We start from the raw sequence: 20,097 nt of genomic DNA, 5'->3' as shown, positions 1-20,097 counted from the left end.
CGGAGGACATGCAGCTAGGTATGCGAGAGAGGGCCTACTGCTGCGGAGCCACTGAGGACAGAATGCCAAAAGCAGTGCAGAAGTCCTATGAAGCTCACATGACAGACCGGATACTGCAACTGCATGTCCCGAAGTTAGGGAAAGGGTCGGGTTGGCTTTTGGGAAGTAGAGGGCATGATACAAGTTGAATAGATACGCACCATTATCCCGGGACACGAAAGGGGATACACAAATGGATAACACGCGAACTGTAAAAGTTTGAGGAAACTTCTTAAAACACCCTATGTGAAACAGTGCTGGCGTACACCAGGTCTGTTCAGTTTGGCACTGAACACAACAGGGTTAGAGAACCTGTAAAACCAGCAAACGAGGGTCTGGAACCCTTATGAAGAGGCATAAATACATAACGAAAGAACAATAAAAGGTAGATGAAAAAGTACATGGCAGGAGAGTATACCAGGTCTGTTCAGCTGGACATTGAGTGAAGCAGGAGTAGAGAACCCGCAGAAGCACCCATATGAAGTTGGGGAAGCCCCACAAAAGCAAATTACAGGTGTCAAGGGCCCACATGAGAACAGAGAAGCATACAGTCAAGGGACTGAAGTCAAAACCAAGTCAGGGAGAACCCGAGAGAATGTAAAGTGGTCTGGGAATCTCAAGCAGGAGTAAGAAATCACTGAACAAGTCGGGGGGACCCTGAGATAATTCAGAGGGATCTGGGACACATGGGCCAAATAAAGGGTGTTGTAGACCTATTGTAAAAGGAAGAAAGACGTTTTAGAATACTAAGTTCAAGAGACAAGTCTAGCAGGATAGTGCACCTGATTTGAGACTGTATGTTTCAGTGGGAGAAAAGAAGATGAAGAGACACCCCTGTAGATTGGGAACTGTGTTTGAAAGTCACTTGTGTTTTGTAATCAAGAACTAACATTAACGTCGATATCCAGAATGAGAGGAGCCTCCTTCTGGATCGAGAAGACCCCCAATTTTCATTAGTTAGTTTTAGTGTAAGGGATGGAAATAGGTTTGGACACAGGGCAGTGGACATTTTATTTGACAGGACATCCTGACAGAGTCCTTAGTATTTCTGTTGAGGCGGGGTAACCCCTCACAGAAATAGGGCAAGATAGGCTTTTCCTTTTCTTTATTTTGATAGTAAAAGGTCTTTGCCAACAAGCATGCAACCATTGTGTCAGAGTCGTACTTCTGCACCCTTACAATACATAATGGGTGACAGTCTCTTTTCTACTGGCTTTTATGCATCATCTACATACAACCAAAAAAGTGCTGGATGGAAGGTTTTGAATGAATCTGAACCACTGGCACTGCTCTGGGCAACCTTCTACACCACAGTTTTTAGCCCATCTTCGTCACTGCAAAAGGAGTTCAGCCATATGCAAATCAGTCAGGTACTGCCACCAATGGCTGGAGCCCAGCCCTAACTGCTAGGCCAGGTCTCCTCTGCACGGAAACACAAGCAGCCACAGACATATTTCAACCTTGTTGGGCCTCCTCAGTGAGGTGCAGCTTGGTTCCCTATGGCACAGCCAGCAAGTGACTCATGTCTGGGCAATTGCTCTCTCACATAGTGAGACAAACTACAACCAGAAAACGGATGGTTGGAAGGTTTTAAATGAATCTGAACCACTGGCACTGCTCTGGGCAACCTTCTACACCACCGGTTTTTAGCCCATCTGCGCCATTGCAAAAGGGATCCAACCATATGCAAATCAGTCTGTTACTGCCACCAATGGTTGCAGCCCAGCCCTGTACAGCCTTTTATGCATTGTCTACATACATGCATAATGGGTGACAGTTTCATTTTTGCTGCCTTTTAATCGTCATCTACATACATACACATAATAGGTGACAGTTTCCTTTTTCCAGTGCTTTACCTGTGAAAGGGGTAATTTATGCTCAGAGAGTACTGCTGACTTACAAATGATCCATTAGTCCCCAAAGTTTAAAAAAGAATTACAGAAAAAAAGCTCTTATTAATCATAGTTGTTAGCATGATCCTTGTTTTGGTTAGACTCATTAAAAACATGTTTTTCGAAGACAAACAGGATTTTGGTTATAGTTCCTCTAAAACGGGTATATTGGAAATATTTAGGAGAAGGAAAAGTGGGATGGAAAGTAAGCAATTTTTTAATCTTCACAAGCAATGTAAGGAATGCTTCTGGTAAGTACTTTTGATGTGATTTGAGGAGAGAAAAATCCAAAAATGCATGCAAAATAAGCAGCGAGTAAGCCACACACCGACTGACTTTGGTGCATTTATAATATCTCTTCCAGCTGTGCAGCCTCAAGCTTATTTATAATGTTGCTGGGTGCCCCTGTGTTCTTTAAAAGTATACAGTTCCCGTCTGCAAATCTGTATGCAGCTCTGCCTGGCACCTCATCGCAATACTGAATTCTATTATTTGGTGTTATGAACCTACAAAATGTTTAAGAGTGGAATGCATTTCTCCAAAGAATTGAATGGTAGCAACATTTTCAATAATTGAATTGTAGCACTTTTCTCGCAGGAAGTTGGCTGATGTACTGGATATTGTCCCGTACCCTACACAGTATGTGCCAGTTGGTACATTTGCTACGTTAGCCAATTAGCAGTTTGTGCAAGGTCATCACAGGGATTACATTAAATACAACAGATGTGTGGAGAAAAGGTACTTGATAACTATTAGAGGCCAGAATCGGTGGGTGTGGAGGGGGTGTTAGTTGTGGGGCTTAAGGTAGGGGTGACAGTCAATAGTGACTCTGTCACTTAAATCGTATTTATCCTGTACTTGTATAGCAAGTACGATGGCGGATATCCTGGTATTGTGCATGGTGTTCACGCATTCTGAATTAGGTGTCACTGCATACCATGTGGCTGCAACTCATGCAGAGTTGAAAGTTTGTGGCAGTCACAGAGTGCAAGCAAGCAATCGTAGTCTTGATGTGTGGTTTTAAGGGTGATGGCACGGTGCCCGAGACGAAATTACTACTGCTCTGTAGGAGAACTGGTACGAGCAATGGATAAACCTCCTACTCCAACACACACTACTACTGTTAGATTTCTCTGAGGTACAATTTGAACCCCCAAACATTTTGCTTTTGTATGGCTTAACTAACCTGACTTTTTCCAGTAGAGCACAGCCATCAGCTGTGCTCCTCTGGGCTTTCGCTCTTTTTGTAATGGGGAAGCTGACACGTCCTTTAGGCTGTCAGTACTGGGACCATACAGTACCGCGCATAGGGGTCCTTTTGTTTTAATGCCCTAGCCACCCTCTAAGGATTTTTTGGTATTGGTACAAACTGGTGGCAGGAGTCTACTTTTAAAGTATTTTTACTTCGCTTTTATGGACGATACCACGTTTGGCCCAAGACTGTAGCCAGTGCCGAAAATGGCAGTGCCACAAAGTCTTTCGTTCTGTCCTTTGGCCATTTTGTTCCTCTGTCTTCCCCCGGGTCGAGGGACTCGGATATTGCTTATTTGGGCATGCAGTCTCCCTCGAAAACCGCATCTTTCGCGGGCTCCTGCATGTCATGTGTGCTAGTGCCCAGGAAGAGGGTTGGGACTGTTGGATCCCAATCCATACTACTAGTCCCAGTATGTCTGGTAGCCATGAATGACTGGAACCATTGTGGGCCGCGATTGGCCCACGTCCGGCTTGCATGCCAGAGAGCAGATATTCCATTGGCTATCTGAGATTTGAGCGCAAACCGAATCTTGGATAAGAGAAAGGGCTCTGCATCCATTCCAGGTTGATCTACTGAGGTTCACACCTAACCTCATAAGGAGTCAAGTATCCTTAACAAGAAAGCAGACTTGAGGAACCGCCGGTGATGTGCTTGGAAGGTTTGGCACCCTGAACCCGCTGTTGTCCCGTTGGACCCCAGTTTTTCTATCGAACCAACAAGACCTGCAAGTGCGCTTCTCCCCTTTGGAGTAGTGGGAACAACTACTCTCAGCTTCTCCGATTTACCCGCGCAACGAGCCTCTTCAGGAAGTGTTCCTGGGCCATCCAATGAACTGACCAGCTCGAACCCAGGGTATTGCGCAGAAACGCTGCTGCCCCGAGTTGAGACTCAAGACTCTGGGAATCGCTAGCTTGTGGTCCTGGGCCGTCTCCCGCCAAAACTAGTGGTCCTAGCTCCTCTGATATAATTATTTATTTATATTGCGCCCATACACAAGTATTTCAGGGCGCAACGAGGCAAGGAAGGGGTATAAGGGTGGACAAAACCACCATCTTACTAGGCCCAGTGACATTGAGAATGCGCAAGTGCAGGGGACAGGGAAAGGGGGAAGTGCAGAGGGCTGGAGGAGTGGAAAGTGCTGAACACATGATCTAAGCAACAACAGCGCGGCCAGCTGGTGGCAAGTGTAATAATAAGGAGCTGACAAATGGTGTCTAATAAGTGCAGGAGGAGGACTGTAGGGTTGCAGATACAGAACCAAGTGCAGGGGTTGCCATTAGACAGGGTGGCAGGGTGGCAGGGTGGCAGGGTTCTTGGCCCGAAATCTGGGCCACGATTCAGGAGAGTGTGCCATGCCATGAGCATTTGCGGTTCCTGCATTGCCCTGCTGTGGTGACCATCGCTGAAGGTGCCTAAAGTTCTTGCCTACCATGTCCTGAGACGTGCTGCATTGGAACTATCCTTCTCCTTTCTTCGAGAGCTGAGTAGAGGCTACTGTTCCTCCATAGATGATCGGCCCATCCCGCAGCTGCTGAGAGTTGGAGAGTCGTGAAACTGCAGAGTTAACACCATTGGCTAAACTGCCGAAGTATGGTCCATACTGTGTCAAGGTCAGTGAGTACTTACATCACTTACCGGTACCCCCCGGCACAGCCATCGCTTTTTATGCACTTGAATTCCTTAAAAGATCCTCACTTTGGCTGGGATAGCCTGCGCTCACCAGCTATTCCTGAACTCTGAAAGTCACTCTATCTGCAAGGGTAGACCCTCTTCTAAGAATAGGAACTTATTCTTCATCACCTCAAGCCCCTTCCTGAGCAGCTACAGCCCCTTGAACAGAACCCGCCTTTTCGTTTGCGCACAACTGTACTTTGAGTGCTACTCTCCTCACTTTGTAGGGCTGGACTACTTAAGTTAGGGACTCTTGATGAAGGACTACCTAAATTGATATATGGTTTGATCTAACCCCTTTATGTTACAGGTTATTTTCTTCCCCACTCCCCCATCATCAGCCTTAGGCTAATTGCATTATTGTTTATATGTTACATAGTGAATAAGCGTGTGTGGTAATATTTTCTTTGATAACTGTGGTTTATTTGTGTTTTTGTTCCAAAGGCCTATAATAAATGTATTTTTGATATACATCTGTCTAGGGGTAATCCGTGGAGTGCTACTGTGTGTTCTCATTGTGGGCTTGCCATCACTCTCACCCCTCCTGAGAATTAGTCTTCACCACCTGCCAAGCTAACGTAGATTGGTCTGGTTTGTCTAGAATGTTCCCCTGTTCCACTAAACTAGGGTAGCCTCCTAAACTTTAGGTCGGAGTTCAGAAATCCATCTTAACAACTAGTAAACCAGCAGTGATCCCGATCATAAAGATGAAACAGGCACAGCCCGACAGGTGTAACTCCTTTCCCTCCCTTGGTAATGTGACTCTAGGACAGGATAAACACTTCAGGAGGGGAGCGGGACAGCACAGAAGCAGTCCAAACAACAATGGTACCGTGATGACAAAATAAAAGAATGCCCAAACCAAAGTTCTATACAAAATAGGATAATTTAATTAAACTAAAACTATGACTACACTAATCAAAATCACTATAACCCACTGCTGAAAAACATAGAGCTTGCAGACTTAGGAATAAAAGGAGCACTCTGGTTTTGAAGACAGGTGTATGCATATTTTCAGCAGCAGAGTCAGTATCAAAAGGTATCAAGCAGGGTTTACTAGTCACTAAGGCCCTTAAAATCAGGCAAGAGGGACAGAACAACTAGCAGTACTTTTATTCTTGCTTTTCAGGCTTTTTCTGGAATCAAACCTTAGAGTCTGAGCGTTTCTACACTGAGCTGGGGTTGAATCAGGATCAAACGACGCATGCAGTACGGCAGCAAAGATAATTTGCGGGTTGAAGATGTGGAAAAACAGCAGGTGGCGTACGGTTGCTTGCACTGGAAGACTAAGCTGCCTCATCTGCGGAGGAGAGAAGACTTGCCTTTGGTGGTTCGGCGGATGAACACAGTGTTGTGGTACTACAGCGGCGATGGCTTGGCACTCAAAGAGGCTGGTAACCAGGGAGACAGTGTCAGGTTTGGGATGCTGGAAGACTGAGTGGGTCTTAGATGCTGAGTCAGCAGAGCTTCCACACCAGCATCGAGCAGAATTCGGAGACGTGTCACACGTCGAAGTTAAAGATGACAGCTAAGGTTCCCTTGAAGCAGCTTGGATGGTGTTGACGATGCCCAAACCTGCATTGGAAGCGGTTCAGAGATGCAGGGAGAGGCAGGGGTCATGTCCTTATTTCATTAGTTGCTGGGGCGGGGTGCCTGACTAGAATCTCCAAGGATAACAGTAAATATTGTGCTACACTTCCCAAAAGGGAAGGTTCCAGAGAGCACTTGCAGGGCAACTACATTCATTGAGCAGGACACAGGGTACCAGTGCTGTGATTGCAAGCCGCCCTTGTCTAACAACTGGTCACCCCAAATGTTCACTTGGTGGTTAGAGGAAAGAGGTTACTTCTTCCTTGTGGATCTTGGTCTAACCATATGCACGTGTCTTCCACCACTGTGGAGCAGACTGTAGTCCCAATTAGGGTCCAGGTGAATCCTTCTTCAGGTGTCCAAAGATGAATCTACTAAGGGGAGTCTCTCCTGCCTCTTATATAGGCAAAAGGCCACAGTGGACGGGTTTCCTTCTAGTCTTCTCTAAGGAGTCCAAATCTGACTGCTGTGTGCAGAATCTTCTGCTTGGTCATGTCTACTCAGAGTGCTTTGTAGGAAATAGGGGGTGGGAGAGCAGACAGGCAGTATGAGGGACCTAGAAAAATCCTAGAAGTTGAACGGCTCTCTAACTCAGTTTTAGACAGTGAATGCACAGGTCCCACTGACCAGGAAGGTCACAGATAACCAAGCTGATAATAAAATGACATGGAGTCCCAGAGACCACCATGTCAAAACCAGACCAGGCTTATATTTACATTTGTCATCTGGCACTAGATTCCTGGGGCCCAGAGTTATATAATTTAATATAGATCCAGAACTGCCCACTGTTTAAGGCAGATGTAATGTTTGGTTCCAAAAATTGCTGGCATGAATGCACGTCACTTGGTGATTACCATGTTGCCTGAGCACAAGTAACCTGCCTAGAGTTGTCAGTAGACATGCCCAGAAAAGTGAAATGTGTGCACTCTGCTTTTCTAGCATGGATCATTATGAAAGAAGGGGTCTGATTAGCAGACCACACTTTCAGAGATAGAGCAACCCACAACATGTTACTAATACAAATCAAAAAAGCGCAGGCTACTGCACTGTCACAGATGCCATTCTGTCAGTGTTTCCTGTGATGGAGCTAATCGGGAAGCCATGTGTGATGGCATGCAATTTGTGCAGGTCTGTTTCTATTGGGTCAGAAACAAATCAATGCTAAAACAATATGCAAACAGGTCTTCCTATTCAGATGAGTGATGTTCAAACCATACAGGTTAAGAGCAGACCTTTGGGTGAGTAGATCCTCCTTAACCCAACAGCTTTGTTAATCTAGTTATTGATACATGGAAGGATAGCCCAATGGGTACAACTTCATGATTAGGTGCATGGGCTGTACATAAATTAATTCAAAATGCATATGTCACAACTTGCTTGGTAGTAATGAGTGACTAACTGTTAAGTAGCATGAACATCACTAATGGCTCTGGCATGATCCTGAGTGAATCGCCAGTGCTAAAGAGGAAATCTCTTTTGGTTCTGTCTACTACAAACTGTTGAGAGGCCTAAAGAGATCCTTTCTCTGTGTTAGAGCCTGCCAGCACACAGAGACACTTCTCCGTCAAATAGTTCTCTTTACCATTTTATCTGACCGGGTCTGACACCCCAAACTGGACACAGGTTCCCGAATGAGCAGCATGGCTACACATACCTCTGGGAATGAGACTATGGGCCTCATTACGAGTTTGGTGGTGCAATAGGAAAGTGCCAGTACTTCCATTAACACCATATCTTTGTTCGGTGATAGAATTACAGATGTACTACAGCAGACCCGAATTCAAACTTTAGCCTTCAAGTTATGAATTTATGGCCAGAAAGTTCCTGGAGCACCAAACCCACCAAACTCCCCATGGAGTAATCCCGCATACGACCGATTGTCGGTTATGGTCCACCAAACTCATAACGCAACCCAGTGTATTAACCGTCCTGATGAATTTGAGCATTGTATCAAACAGACCACCCTAGCTTCTAATGACTTGCCATAAAATATGCCAAATTTGACAGTTTTCGATTGCACAGTAAAAGAAAAATCAGAAATGGTGTATATTTTGATTGATCTAAAGGACCAAGCAATATTACCTTTTTTACTGCCACAAACATTTGAAGTCAATGACATATTACGGGTTCCATGTGTTAATATCCCCGCAAAAATATCGCCATATTTGTGTGGCAGTATTAAGGCATGGAACCTGCGTGGGACACCCCTGCAACCCTTGCATTATTTTTGAAAGAGCGGGGGACACACCTGCAATCCCTGCTCCCAAATAAAACCAAAAAATGATCCCCCCCCCAAAAAATATCACCCATGGCCATTCCAGACGACCATATATACGGCGATATTTTTGGTAGGGATAATATGTAGTGATACCATATAACGTGGAGGTCGGATTCATCTAAGAGCGCAATGAATGTGGGTGCCACCTTTTCAAAGAGCGGAGGAGATTTGCTGCTTACTAATTTGATGGTTGAGCATTAGAATAAATCCCTCATTTGCAGTCATATCATTGTCGCTGCAAACTGAAATCGAAAATCATGGGCAGATCTTTTGAGTAAACCTCTGTTGATATGTTTACTTGCCTGGGGCTAACACAGAACGCTTCTGCGCCGCTTCCCATCATCCAGCTCCGGGAGGTGAAGATAGCGTCAGGTTATTTATTGCACTGTGGCTCTTATTTTGGGGTTCACTAGGGGTAATGGTTGAAAGGAATGCGCCAGATGCAGGACCAGAAACCTACTGATGCAGTGCTGCCTTCTCTCTTTCAGACTGCGTGCGGCATCGTGGCGGGCCTGCTGCATTACTTCTACCTGGCCGCCTTCTGCTGGATGTGCCTGGAGGGCGTGGAACTCTACCTCATGGTGGTTAAGGTCTTCAAGACAAATGCCATGAAGAAGCGATACATGGTCCTGGCTGGATATGGGGTGCCCCTTGCGATCGTGGGCATTTCGGCCGCTGTCCGGAGCAGTGGATATGGCACAGCAAAATAGTGAGTCAACAGACACAACTGCTTAAGTTTTATCCATTTGTATATGGGATTGTCTAACCATATGCATGTGTTTATCATGGTGGGTAAAGACAGCACTCCAGTTCTCGGCTTTATTGAGTTAGTTGAAATATTGAGTAAAACTGAAGTGCTGGTTCTAAACAAGCTGAAATTGAAACTAGAGTCACCAGAATTCCCAGAGCCAGTCAGAGTTGTGCTTACACACTGCACCTGAACTGGCTAATGTTCAACCTTAATAGGTCGACATATGGACTGATTGACTATACGTCATCATCGTGCGTCACTGCATGACAGTAGACTGATTGCCACCATTGTTCGTCTGGATATATTGCTTGACTGACGATTTGAATCATGAAAGCCAGTCTTTATTTCTTCATTCTTTTCTTAGTTGCTTTGCTTTTTTTTTCTTGCTTTTGTATTCTCTCTTTACTTCCGTCTGTTTCCATTTGGTCCTTCCTTTTCATCTTCTATTCCTTCTAGTCTTTCTTCTCTCCTCATTCATTGGAGGTTCCCTCCTGCATCCGTTTCCAGTGCCCCACAATACTTCAGTGTCCTCCCCCCTTCTCAAACATCTTTTTTCTCTACTCGCCCGACATCCTCCACTCAATCCTACCTGTTCCCTTTTCTGTAGCCCACGCCCCTTCTCCTGCTACCCCTTTTCTTGTCCTCATCCCCTCATCATGTACTCCTCTGCTCCCTGGACCACAAAGTTCCTCCACCTCGCCCACCCCAATGCGTGCCCCAACCTGAGCCCCAAATTAACTCTGTATCCTCCACCTCGACTCAATCTTAAACAGGTTAACCAGTCTGTTCTGTCCACCACCTTAATCAGTCGGCCAGTCTATTCTGTCCACCACCTTGATCAGTCAGCCAGTCTATCCTGTCCACCACCTTAATCAGGCGGCCAGTCTATTCTGTCAATCACCTTAATCAGGCGGCCAGTCTATCCTGTCCACCACCTTGATCAGTCAGCCAGTCTATTCTGTCCACCACCTTAATCAGGCGGCCAGTCTATCCTGTCCACCACCTTGATCAGTCAGCCAGTCTATTCTGTCCACCACCTTAATCAGGCGGCCAGTCTATCCTGTCCACCACCTTAATCAGGCAGCCAGTCTATACTGTCCACCACCTTAGCAGTATATCCTGTCCACCACCTTAATCAGGCGGCCAGTCTACCCTGTCCACCACCTTAATCAGGCAGCCAGTCTATCCTGTCCACCACCTTAGTCAGGCAGCCAGTCTATTCTGTCCACCACCTTAGCAGTGTATCCTGTACACCACCTTAATCAGGCAGCCAGTCTATTCTGTCCACCACCTTAGCAGTGTATCCTGTACACCGCCTTGATCAGGCAGCCATTCTATCCTGTCCACCACCTTAGCAGTATATCCTGTCCACCACCTTAATCAGGCGGCCAGTCTATCCTGTCCACCACCTTAATCAGGCAGCCAGTCTATTCTGTCCACCACCTTAGCAGTGTATCCTGTACACCACCTTAATCAGGCAGCCAGTCTATTCTGTCCACCACCTTAGCAGTGTATCCTGTACACCACCTTAATCAGGCAGCCAGTCTATCCTGTCGACCACCTTAATCAGGTGGCCATTCTATCCTGTCCACCACCTTAGCTTTATATCCTGTCCACCACCTTAATCAGGCAGCCAGTCTATCCTGTCCACCACCTTAGCAGTATATTCTGTCCACCACCTTAATCAGGCGGCCATTCTATCCTGTCCACCACCTTAGCAGTATATCCTGTCCACCACCTTAATCAGGCAGCCAGTCTATCCTGTCCACCACCTTAGCAGTATATCCTGTCCACCACCTTAATCAGGCGGCCAGTCTATCCTGTCCACCACCTTAATCAGGCAGCCAGTCTATCCTGTCCACCACCTTAGTCAGGCAGCCAGTCTATTCTGTCCACCACCTTAGCAGTGTATCCTGTACACCACCTTAATCAGGCAGCCAGTCTATTCTGTCCACCACCTTAGCAGTGTATCCTGTCCACCACCTTAATCAGGCGGCCAGTCTATCCTGTCCACCACCTTAATCAGGCAGCCAGTCTATCCTGTCCACCACCTTGATCAGGCAGCCATTCTATCCTGTCCACCACCTTAGCAGTATATCCTGTCCACCACCTTAATCAGGCGGCCAGTCTATCCTGTCCACCACCTTAATCAGGCAGCCTGTCTATCCTGTCCACCACCTTAGCAATGTATCCTGTACACCACCTTAATCAGGCAGCCAGTCTATTCTGTCCACCACCTTAGCAGTGTATCCTGTACACCACCTTAATCAGGCGACCAGTCTATCCTGTCCACCACCTTAATCAGGCGGCCAGTCTATCCTGTCCACCACCTTGATCAGTCAGCCAGTCTATCCTGTCCACCAGTTAATGGTGAGCAGATTGATCCAACTAACAATATCCCTTTTCTTGATGAAAGCAGGAGGGGCTTGACCTTGTTTCCACGAGAACAATGGCCTGTAATATGGATCTAGTTGGGAAATGCAGTGCAACCTTCACCCACCAAGTTAGAAATATCTATGGGCCCTTCTTGTAGAACCGTGTCTTGAACTGTGAAGGCTTCTTATTGAACAGTGTGTGCCTTCTGTTACTAGTGTCCTTTCCTTCTTTTAGTGATGAGCTTGCTTTATTGCTCTGCTTGTCTTCTGGTTTAGTAATGTTCTTACCGTAGTGCAGTACTGTGTTTGCTTTTTCTAGACCTTGCAGCCCCTTCTTTGAGTGGTGTGCTTGACTTCCCTCAGTACTCTGCTTGTCCTCATAGTTCTCTGCTTGCCTTTTCCTTTTTGTTTTACTTTTACTACTCAGCTGACCCGTGTGTGGTCAAGAATTGCAAACTTATCCTGTCTTTGTGACTTACAGTATCCCCTTTTGAACTTCTTAATGTTGGTGGGGTGTGGTGTTAAAACATGGTCATGAAATTCAAAATAAATAGCCTTTAGAATTGTAAAGTGAGATCTCTGCCTATAACAGGTGTGTGTGGATATATTAGACTGTGTGGCTGGCCCAGAATGTATATAGGTGTGAGCAGTTGCATGTAGTCCAGTTATTGAAGTCAATATATAAGCTCTTGAAAGGTAGTGAAAATCTGTGTATAGATATAAGGAAGTCCTCCAGATCTAGGGCCTCAAGGTGAAGAGAAGCAGGTTTAATATAGCATCGGCCTATGAGCCGATACAGAAGATCTCAATCGCCGGTCTCAGATTGTGTATCCGAGTGCTATCATGAAATTCTGGTATTAAAGGTGTGATGACACACAGTTGGTGTTCTGCCTCAAACAGAACATCTATCCTGGTGCAACTATCACAGTTGGCCTGCCAGTTCCAGATACCCATCTATGTTTCTCTTGTAGGGGACTTGATAGCTGGAGAAGTACCAAGAAACCCTTTTGCAAACCTCACTGTGTGTCGGCGTAATAATCTTTGACTCGGGGTTTGCCAACAAGGCTTCTTCAGGTGAATCCAGAAAGGAGCAAGTTAAAGGAGTTTTCACCAGAATTATATTTTAGCAATGATATTACCTTGCTGATCAGATGGTGTTTTCTATCACCCCCTTTTCCAACTTACTGCAGCATTCGTGTTTCTGTACCCTTACAATGGGTAAACAAGTGGGTTCTACAAAGGATTGACGATTTTATTTGCCGAATGGCAACTCTGACGAATTTCTATTTGCTGATTTTGCCCGTTTTGTCAATGGAAAACAGCAGGCCTATCCACCACCTCCATCCCCCTTTCTGCATTCCCCTTGTCCACCCTCTCCATTATATACCTTATCTCAACTTACCATATACCTGTTTGCAGTAAAAAAAATTAAAAAAAATGCATCGAAACCGAATTCGGCCAAGTTGCTATTCAATCAGCAAAGGTGAGCTAGACTAACAAGAGTACAGGAGTCATGCAGGTGTAGCGGGACCACTACCTCAAAGGAGGCAGCAAAGGGTAAAGAAGGAAAGGAAAGCTGGTAAAATGCCACCAATCTGTGTATGATTGTACAATTTATATGTGGGGTGTGTGACTCAGTACGAGTGAGTGTGTGTTATAAGTCCCTGGGTTACTGAGGCCAGAGTGCACAAAGGCACAATTCATAGTGGGCATGCTGGCACATGGATGGGTATTGGGTGTCACTCTTGCCCCATTCACAATCCCTTTTTTTTTTTTTAACGGTCCTCCTTCCACCCAGCAGATTTTGAGGCTGGCTCCTCCCCTATGATATGTAGACTTGCTACTGGTGGTGTCCGGGTCTGGATTGTGCAAAATAAAGGGAAGCTCATTTTGACCTGATCATGTCTTGTTTCCTACAGCTGCTGGTTAGCACTGGAGCATGGCTTTATCTGGAGTTTTCTGGCCCCAGTGTGCATCATCATTCTGGTAAGTCACTTCTAGAGCCTGGACATGCATTACAGCACCTTCCCAGTTGACCTGTGTGCATCACACTGTGAAGGGTTCAGGAACTACCAGCTCCTCCATAGTTTGCCTGCGTTACTTGGAACAAGTCACTGGTCCATTCCGGTCTCTGTTTACCTGTGACTATATGATAGCAGAAGCCTCTATTCAAAATGTCAACACTGTGGCCTATAGCTCACTAAATCTCCCTATCAGAAAGTCTAAATATCCCTCATTACGGTTGCTGGTCTTTCCCTAGTGGGCGCTGATGTGGCGCCCATCTAGGAAAGGGGATAGAAGATGGGCTGGCATTAGCCTGTTTCACTACTTTCCTGTTTTAGCCAATAATTAAAACACTCAGGTGAGTATTGCTTACTTTAATCTCTCCCTCTTGGGGGCATACAAATATGCAGATAGTTCTGCTATATTGTAAAAATCACAATTTGAACAACCTGAGCACTCGATCAGTCCGGGTGTCCTGGAGATTCAGGGGATTAACCGGAACACTTAATATTGGTTGACTGATTTCAGCAGGCTTTGCTAAGTTGGACCGCTTTCTTCGGGACCAGACATAACCTGAGGTTGCGTGCTTATAAAAAAAACAGAAGAATAATCAAGCTTCTCCTCCGTATGAGTCAGTAGTGCATTTCTTCTCCTGTTTTTAGCCTGCAGTAAGAGACAGCGATTAAATAATAAAGGACAGCACTCCATCTAACCTCCTATAAAGTCTCTTGAAGCATCCAACTTATTCTAATTTCTTACCCACCATCACAGTTCTGATGTTTTTCAAGGAGTTTGGGGTTAGTTCTTCCAAACTTCTCCCTGCAACGAGTGTCGTATTGGACGCTATACTCGAGAATCGTTTATATGTGCACCATGATCACATGTATACTATATATATATATATTTGCTCACTGTCTTACCCATGGGCTACAGAGTGGCCACTTAGAGGTGGCTGTTTTTTCTCTTTCATTGTGGCTCAGTACCAATTCTTTCTATAGCCAGATGTTATGCTTAAAAACACATACACTCCCCCTAGGGGATGTCAGGGGATGTGTCAGCAGTTCTCACAGGATCATTCCAAGGAACTCGCATGAATTCTGTTACATGATATATACAAAACTTGTACAGAGTTCCTTCTTTAGGGGAATTGCAGTTGCCATTTCAATCCCCACATGGGAGTTTGTATCTATATACTATACTCATTGCAGGCATTGTTTGTACAGCCGAATGCCCATGCTGAACAATGCCAGGCCTCGACTCCATTATATGATATGGGCAACCCCACTTCACTTCATTCCATTTTTTCCGCAATCCACACGCTCCTCCAATGTGGGGCGCCAGATGTGCTGTACTACCAGTTTACATTAAGGCTTATTGTGTAAGTGACAGACTTTCTTCCAATACTGAATGCCTCAGAGTTAAAAACCTCACGCGCGTTGCTAAGTAACCACCTTGACTTATGATCAGTATTCAGTACGTGCTACGTTGTCACGTTACTGGTCCTGGTGGCGCTTCGTGGTGGACACTCAGAAAAATAGGTCCACCATTTTAGAGTGGAGTTTGTAGATCTCTGTAAAGGCTACATGCTATGTCCCCTGCTATATATTATTCTAGGGACCACTGTACTGTCATTTATTCAATACGTAATGTAGTTTAGCTGCAAGGGTCATGTTCACAAGAAATAAACTCTTCTCAGGAATGCAGGTTTATTTTAATAAAAAGATTTTCTCAGCCATGAAGTTACCTTATTAAAAGATTATTACTCTAATATTATGTTATGTGTTTAGTGGTTCGGATATCAAGGTCCCACCGCTTTGCCCCGACATGACATCACTCTGTCAGTCTTCTAATTATTTAAGGTGAAAAAGGGGGAAGCTTCTGTTGGATCGCCATATCTATTGTGTAATTTTCGATGGAGATTTCCTACTCAATGTTATGCATAGTCTTGTTCTACCATGCCTGGGTGGGCACACAACACTGGGGGGGTCCTACCATAGTTTTAGTACCTCATGCATATTTTGTTATGTTCAATGCAGGTGTATGTCCAGTGTCACAAACATTTTGCTATATTCATTATGGAAAACAAAATATAAAAGGCCTGTACTTGATGTAACCTAGTATTGCTAAAGTCTACTAACAGATCTCTTCATTCAGGCCCTTTCTAGGGATATTGAGGGGGGAAAATCCATAGTTGTTCTCATTTCAGTAGCATAGCTCCTATATCCCCTCTTTTAGGTAGTTGCACTCTCTCTAGAACTGTCCATACTAGATCATTCCAGTGCGTTTCATTCTCATATAATGATCAACTAGGGGTGCTGTGAGCCTTTTGATTCTAATGCTAGAGCGATGCTCGGATATTATTATTTTAATATTACTTGTTGGCGTCCCTATGTAATGCAAATTACACAATCATGTGATCTGATACACGACATGTGTCGTATTACAATTTGTAAGTGTTCTTTGTTTCCAAGGTGTAGTCCACCCTGTATCTATCGTAAGGAACTCATGGTGGCAACAGTAAAGACAGACACAAGTGATCATGATTCAACTGTGTTTTTCTTTAAACAATGTGCAGGTTGTAAAAATGCCATATCTAAACCTAAAATGGAAGCAAGCGTTGACCATTAAATGAAAAATAAGGCCGTCCTTTTGGCGACTTAGCAATGTAAAAAGGGCCTATGATAAAAAAAAAATTAAAGAAACAATTGCCAAATCCTTACAACTAATTACAGAAAGAGTGTGGGATAGGGTTTTCAATAAAGAAAGAAGTGTTCACAAATAATAAGTCGGGATGTGATTTGCCAGGGGTCTCCCCTTCCCTATGTTTTAAGCACGGGACAAGTTGGATCTCCTGAGTATAGCACACAATCGAGCTTTCCCAGCATGAGCCGACCGCTCAGTTCCAGCTATCAGGTTCTTCGATGTTAAGTCTCTTTGTTGAAATGATCATGCCCTCGAAGGCAAGAGACATTTTTATTACAAACACAAAGTCTGTTCTACATATAACTTTGGGTGACTTCACCCATCGGTCCCCCTCTTCCGGGCACGAACCCCAAACCCAAAGTTCCTTTCTCAACAAACCTTGGGTGGTGACTTTCCACCCCGGATCTCCCTCCTTTGGACTCGGACCCCTTTTAACTCGTCAACCTCCATCCATCGGGTTCACAATGGCTCAATTTAAAAGTTCCTTTCAATAGTTCTTTTACACATAGCACTGTGGACATCCCTCCGCCGGGTTCACTCCTGGCAACACAATGTTCATGGGACTTCAAATTCCGTCCCCTCTGGCTAGCATCCCTCCGCCAGGTTCACTCTTACCAATCTTCACAACACACCATTGGTGCACTTTTAGCAAGCAAGATTTGTTCCCCTTTTGGCTCCCAATCATCTGTCGGTCAAAGACTTTCGACTGTAAAGAGGATTTGACCTGACCCCCGTATAACCACTTTAACCCCTCTTCTTGCCTTTCTCCCAAGGCCTTCTGGTTACAGTATTTAAATTGCAGGGTAATCGCCTAGAATTTTTCAACTGCACACCCACGTGGTGTTTGATTCTTTTCTGCCTGCTTTCCCCTTTGCACTAAGCAATCAGTTCTTTGTTTATTAAAAGTTCAATTAGCCACTTTCATTCAACACAGTTTGGTTTATTTATTGGCTCTCCTTTCGACTCACTGGCTGTGATGAATTGCTTTGCCTTCTTGTCTTGTGGAGTCAAGGCCTGTACCATTGGGCCATGTGTCTCTCCGCGGTTTGGCCGTCAGCTGAGGAGGCGTCCGGGTACCTTTGACATCTGCTGCAACACACACTGGCTATTGTTCGCGTTCTCACGATTCCAACTCTTGAGGCTTCACGGGTCTCTGTTGATAAGAGTAAGGTCCCCTCTCCCCTTGGTATCCTCTCTACTTGCGCCATCTTTCGCCTTCTCTTGAACTGCCCTGCTGAGTTAGCTCTCACATTGTGCAGTCTGCATTGCTTGTAGTGTGCTGTTGTGTTCCACCTTTTATCCCTGTGGGGAAAGTAAAGGGCAGTCAGGTATGTGTGATTCTGATAAATTGTCTGACTTTGCCTGGCCCTTGTATTGGGACATGTCAGATAAACGGCTCTGGTGTTAGTCCGTTGTTTTTTCATGTTGTGTGAAAGTGTTTGTGTAGGAAAGGGGGGGCAGTGTTTTAGAATATCTTACGTGGTAGCATAGGGAAAGGTGTTTAAAGAAGGGCATACCACATCGCACCCGTCTGTGTCCCACTCCCCAATGACCCCCCATCCAGGTGAACCTCCCGCACTGGCTCACCCCCAGGAACTGGATCCAAAAGCGATGGCCATGTCCTGGCCACCTGGATGACAAATCCCTGGGGACTAAACAGGGAGACACCTTCGGGTTTCTCACACTATCATGGTGGTACATTTCGTAAATTTGCATACAATACATTGTCCACACGTTGTATGTCCAACTAGTCTAGGTGTGGCCCAAAATCTATTCTGGGGGTTTCTCTCATTACTATTGTCTTGGTAAGTGTTAACGGAGTCTCACAGATTTCGTCTTCTCTTTATTGCAAAGAGGGGTACAGCTAGTTTAGTAGCACTTACGTTCAAGATGGGCCAGAGTTTTTTGATTTCTTGTTTGATCCTGTTGACCAACAGAGATGGGCTCAGGACCGCTGTAATCTGGTAATTTTCTCATGCCTTCCTCTTGTGTTGTATCAAGGAGTTTCCCTCAGGATGTTCCATGCCCGTTTCCAGGCATTCCGTATGATTTCTTTAGGGTAATTTCCCTCCTTGAGTTGCTTTGATAGTATGCTCACTTGATCATCATATTCCTTTATGTTGGTACAGTTTCTGGGATATCACAAACTGCCGAAATAGCCGGTTCTCTTTGAGACTCCTTGAGTGAAACTGTGGAATCTCTAAAAGTGAATTCCCTTCAGTTTTCTTATGGTACACTTTGGTTGCCAAATCTAGGAAAGTGGCTTAATTTCTACTATATTCGAATGTAAAGTTCATAAGGTGTTTCTGATCTTTACAGATATCTACAAACTCCACTCTAAGATGGTGGACCTTTTTCCTGAGTTTACACCACGAAGCACCACAATGACCAGTAATGTGACAATGTAGCATGTAGCATGTACCGAACACTGATCATTAGACAACGCAGATTTAAATTCTCCGAGGCATTCAGCGTTGGAAGAAAGTCCGTCACTTACACGGTAAGCCTTAGTGTAAATTGGTAGTGCAAGTAAATCTGGCGCCCCACATTGGAGGAGCGCGGACTGCGAAAAGTGAAGTTTGGCTGCCCATATCATATAATGGAGTAGAGTCCCGGATGCATTTTTCAGCATGGGCATTTGGCTGTACAAACAATGCCTGCAATATGAGTATAGTATATAGATACAAATTCCCGAATGGGGATTAAAATGGACACTGCGAATGCCCTAAAGAATGGAATCTATACAAGTTTTGTATATATCATATAAGAGAATTCATACGAGTGCCTTTCGGCTGATCATGGGGGAGCGTGTGTGTGTTTTTTAGCATAACATCTGGCTATAGCATGCAATCTGACTGGGTATTTTCAGACACAGTAGAACGAAGAAATTGCAACTGAGCCAAAAAGAAGAGAAAACAGCCACCTATAAGTGGCCACTCAGTAGCCCATAGGTAAGACAGTGAGCAAGTATAAATGTGATTATGGTGCACATATAAATGATTCTCGATTCTCGAATCTAGCATCCAATATGACTCTTGTTGCAGGGAGAATTTGGAAGAACTAACCCCAACCTCCTTGAAAAAGACAGTGGGTAAGACATTAGTATAAGTTAGATGCTTCGAGTGACTTTATAGGAGGTTAGATGGAGTGCTGTCCTTTATTCTTTAATCGTTGTCTCTCACTGCCGGCTTAAAGCAGGAGATAAAATAAACTTCTGACCCATGCAGAGGAGAAGCTTGATTGCCCTTCTGTTTTTATAAGGGCGCAACCTCAGGTTGTGGTCTGGTCCTGAAGAAAGCGGTCAGATTTAGCAAAACCCGCTGAATCTGGTCGACCAATACTAAATGTTCAGGTTTATCCCCTGAACCCGCAGGACACTCAGACTGATCGAGTGCGCAGGTTGTTCAAATAGTGATTTTATTTAAATGCACTCAAGAGGGAGAGATTAAAGTAAGCAATACTCACCCACATGTTTTGGGTTTTAATTATTGGCCAAGACGAATGCCAGCCAATCTTCTATCCCCTTTCCTAGATAGGTG

At 44.9% G+C, this 20,097-nt stretch overlaps 1 protein-coding gene across 6 annotated transcripts in view; it reads left to right on the top strand.

The window, feature by feature from the left end:
• Window positions 1-20,097, top strand: part of ADGRE5 (adhesion G protein-coupled receptor E5) — a 532,637-nt gene that overhangs the window by 460,748 nt on the left and 51,792 nt on the right. For all 6 annotated transcript variants that reach the window (XM_069603969.1, XM_069603966.1, XM_069603968.1 and 3 more), the window contains 2 exons: window positions 9,214-9,434; window positions 13,771-13,837. In XM_069603969.1, coding sequence (XP_069460070.1) covers window positions 9,214-9,434; window positions 13,771-13,837 — 288 coding nt within the window. The remainder of the gene's footprint in view (window positions 1-9,213; window positions 9,435-13,770; window positions 13,838-20,097) is intronic.

The sequence above is a fragment of the Ambystoma mexicanum genome, chromosome 3q (genome assembly GCF_040938575.1).
Source record: "Ambystoma mexicanum isolate Mex_15411 chromosome 3q, UKY_AmexF1_1, whole genome shotgun sequence".
NCBI classification, from domain to species: Eukaryota; Metazoa; Chordata; class Amphibia; order Caudata; family Ambystomatidae; genus Ambystoma; species Ambystoma mexicanum.
This window is presented reverse-complemented; position numbering and strand designations above follow the sequence as displayed.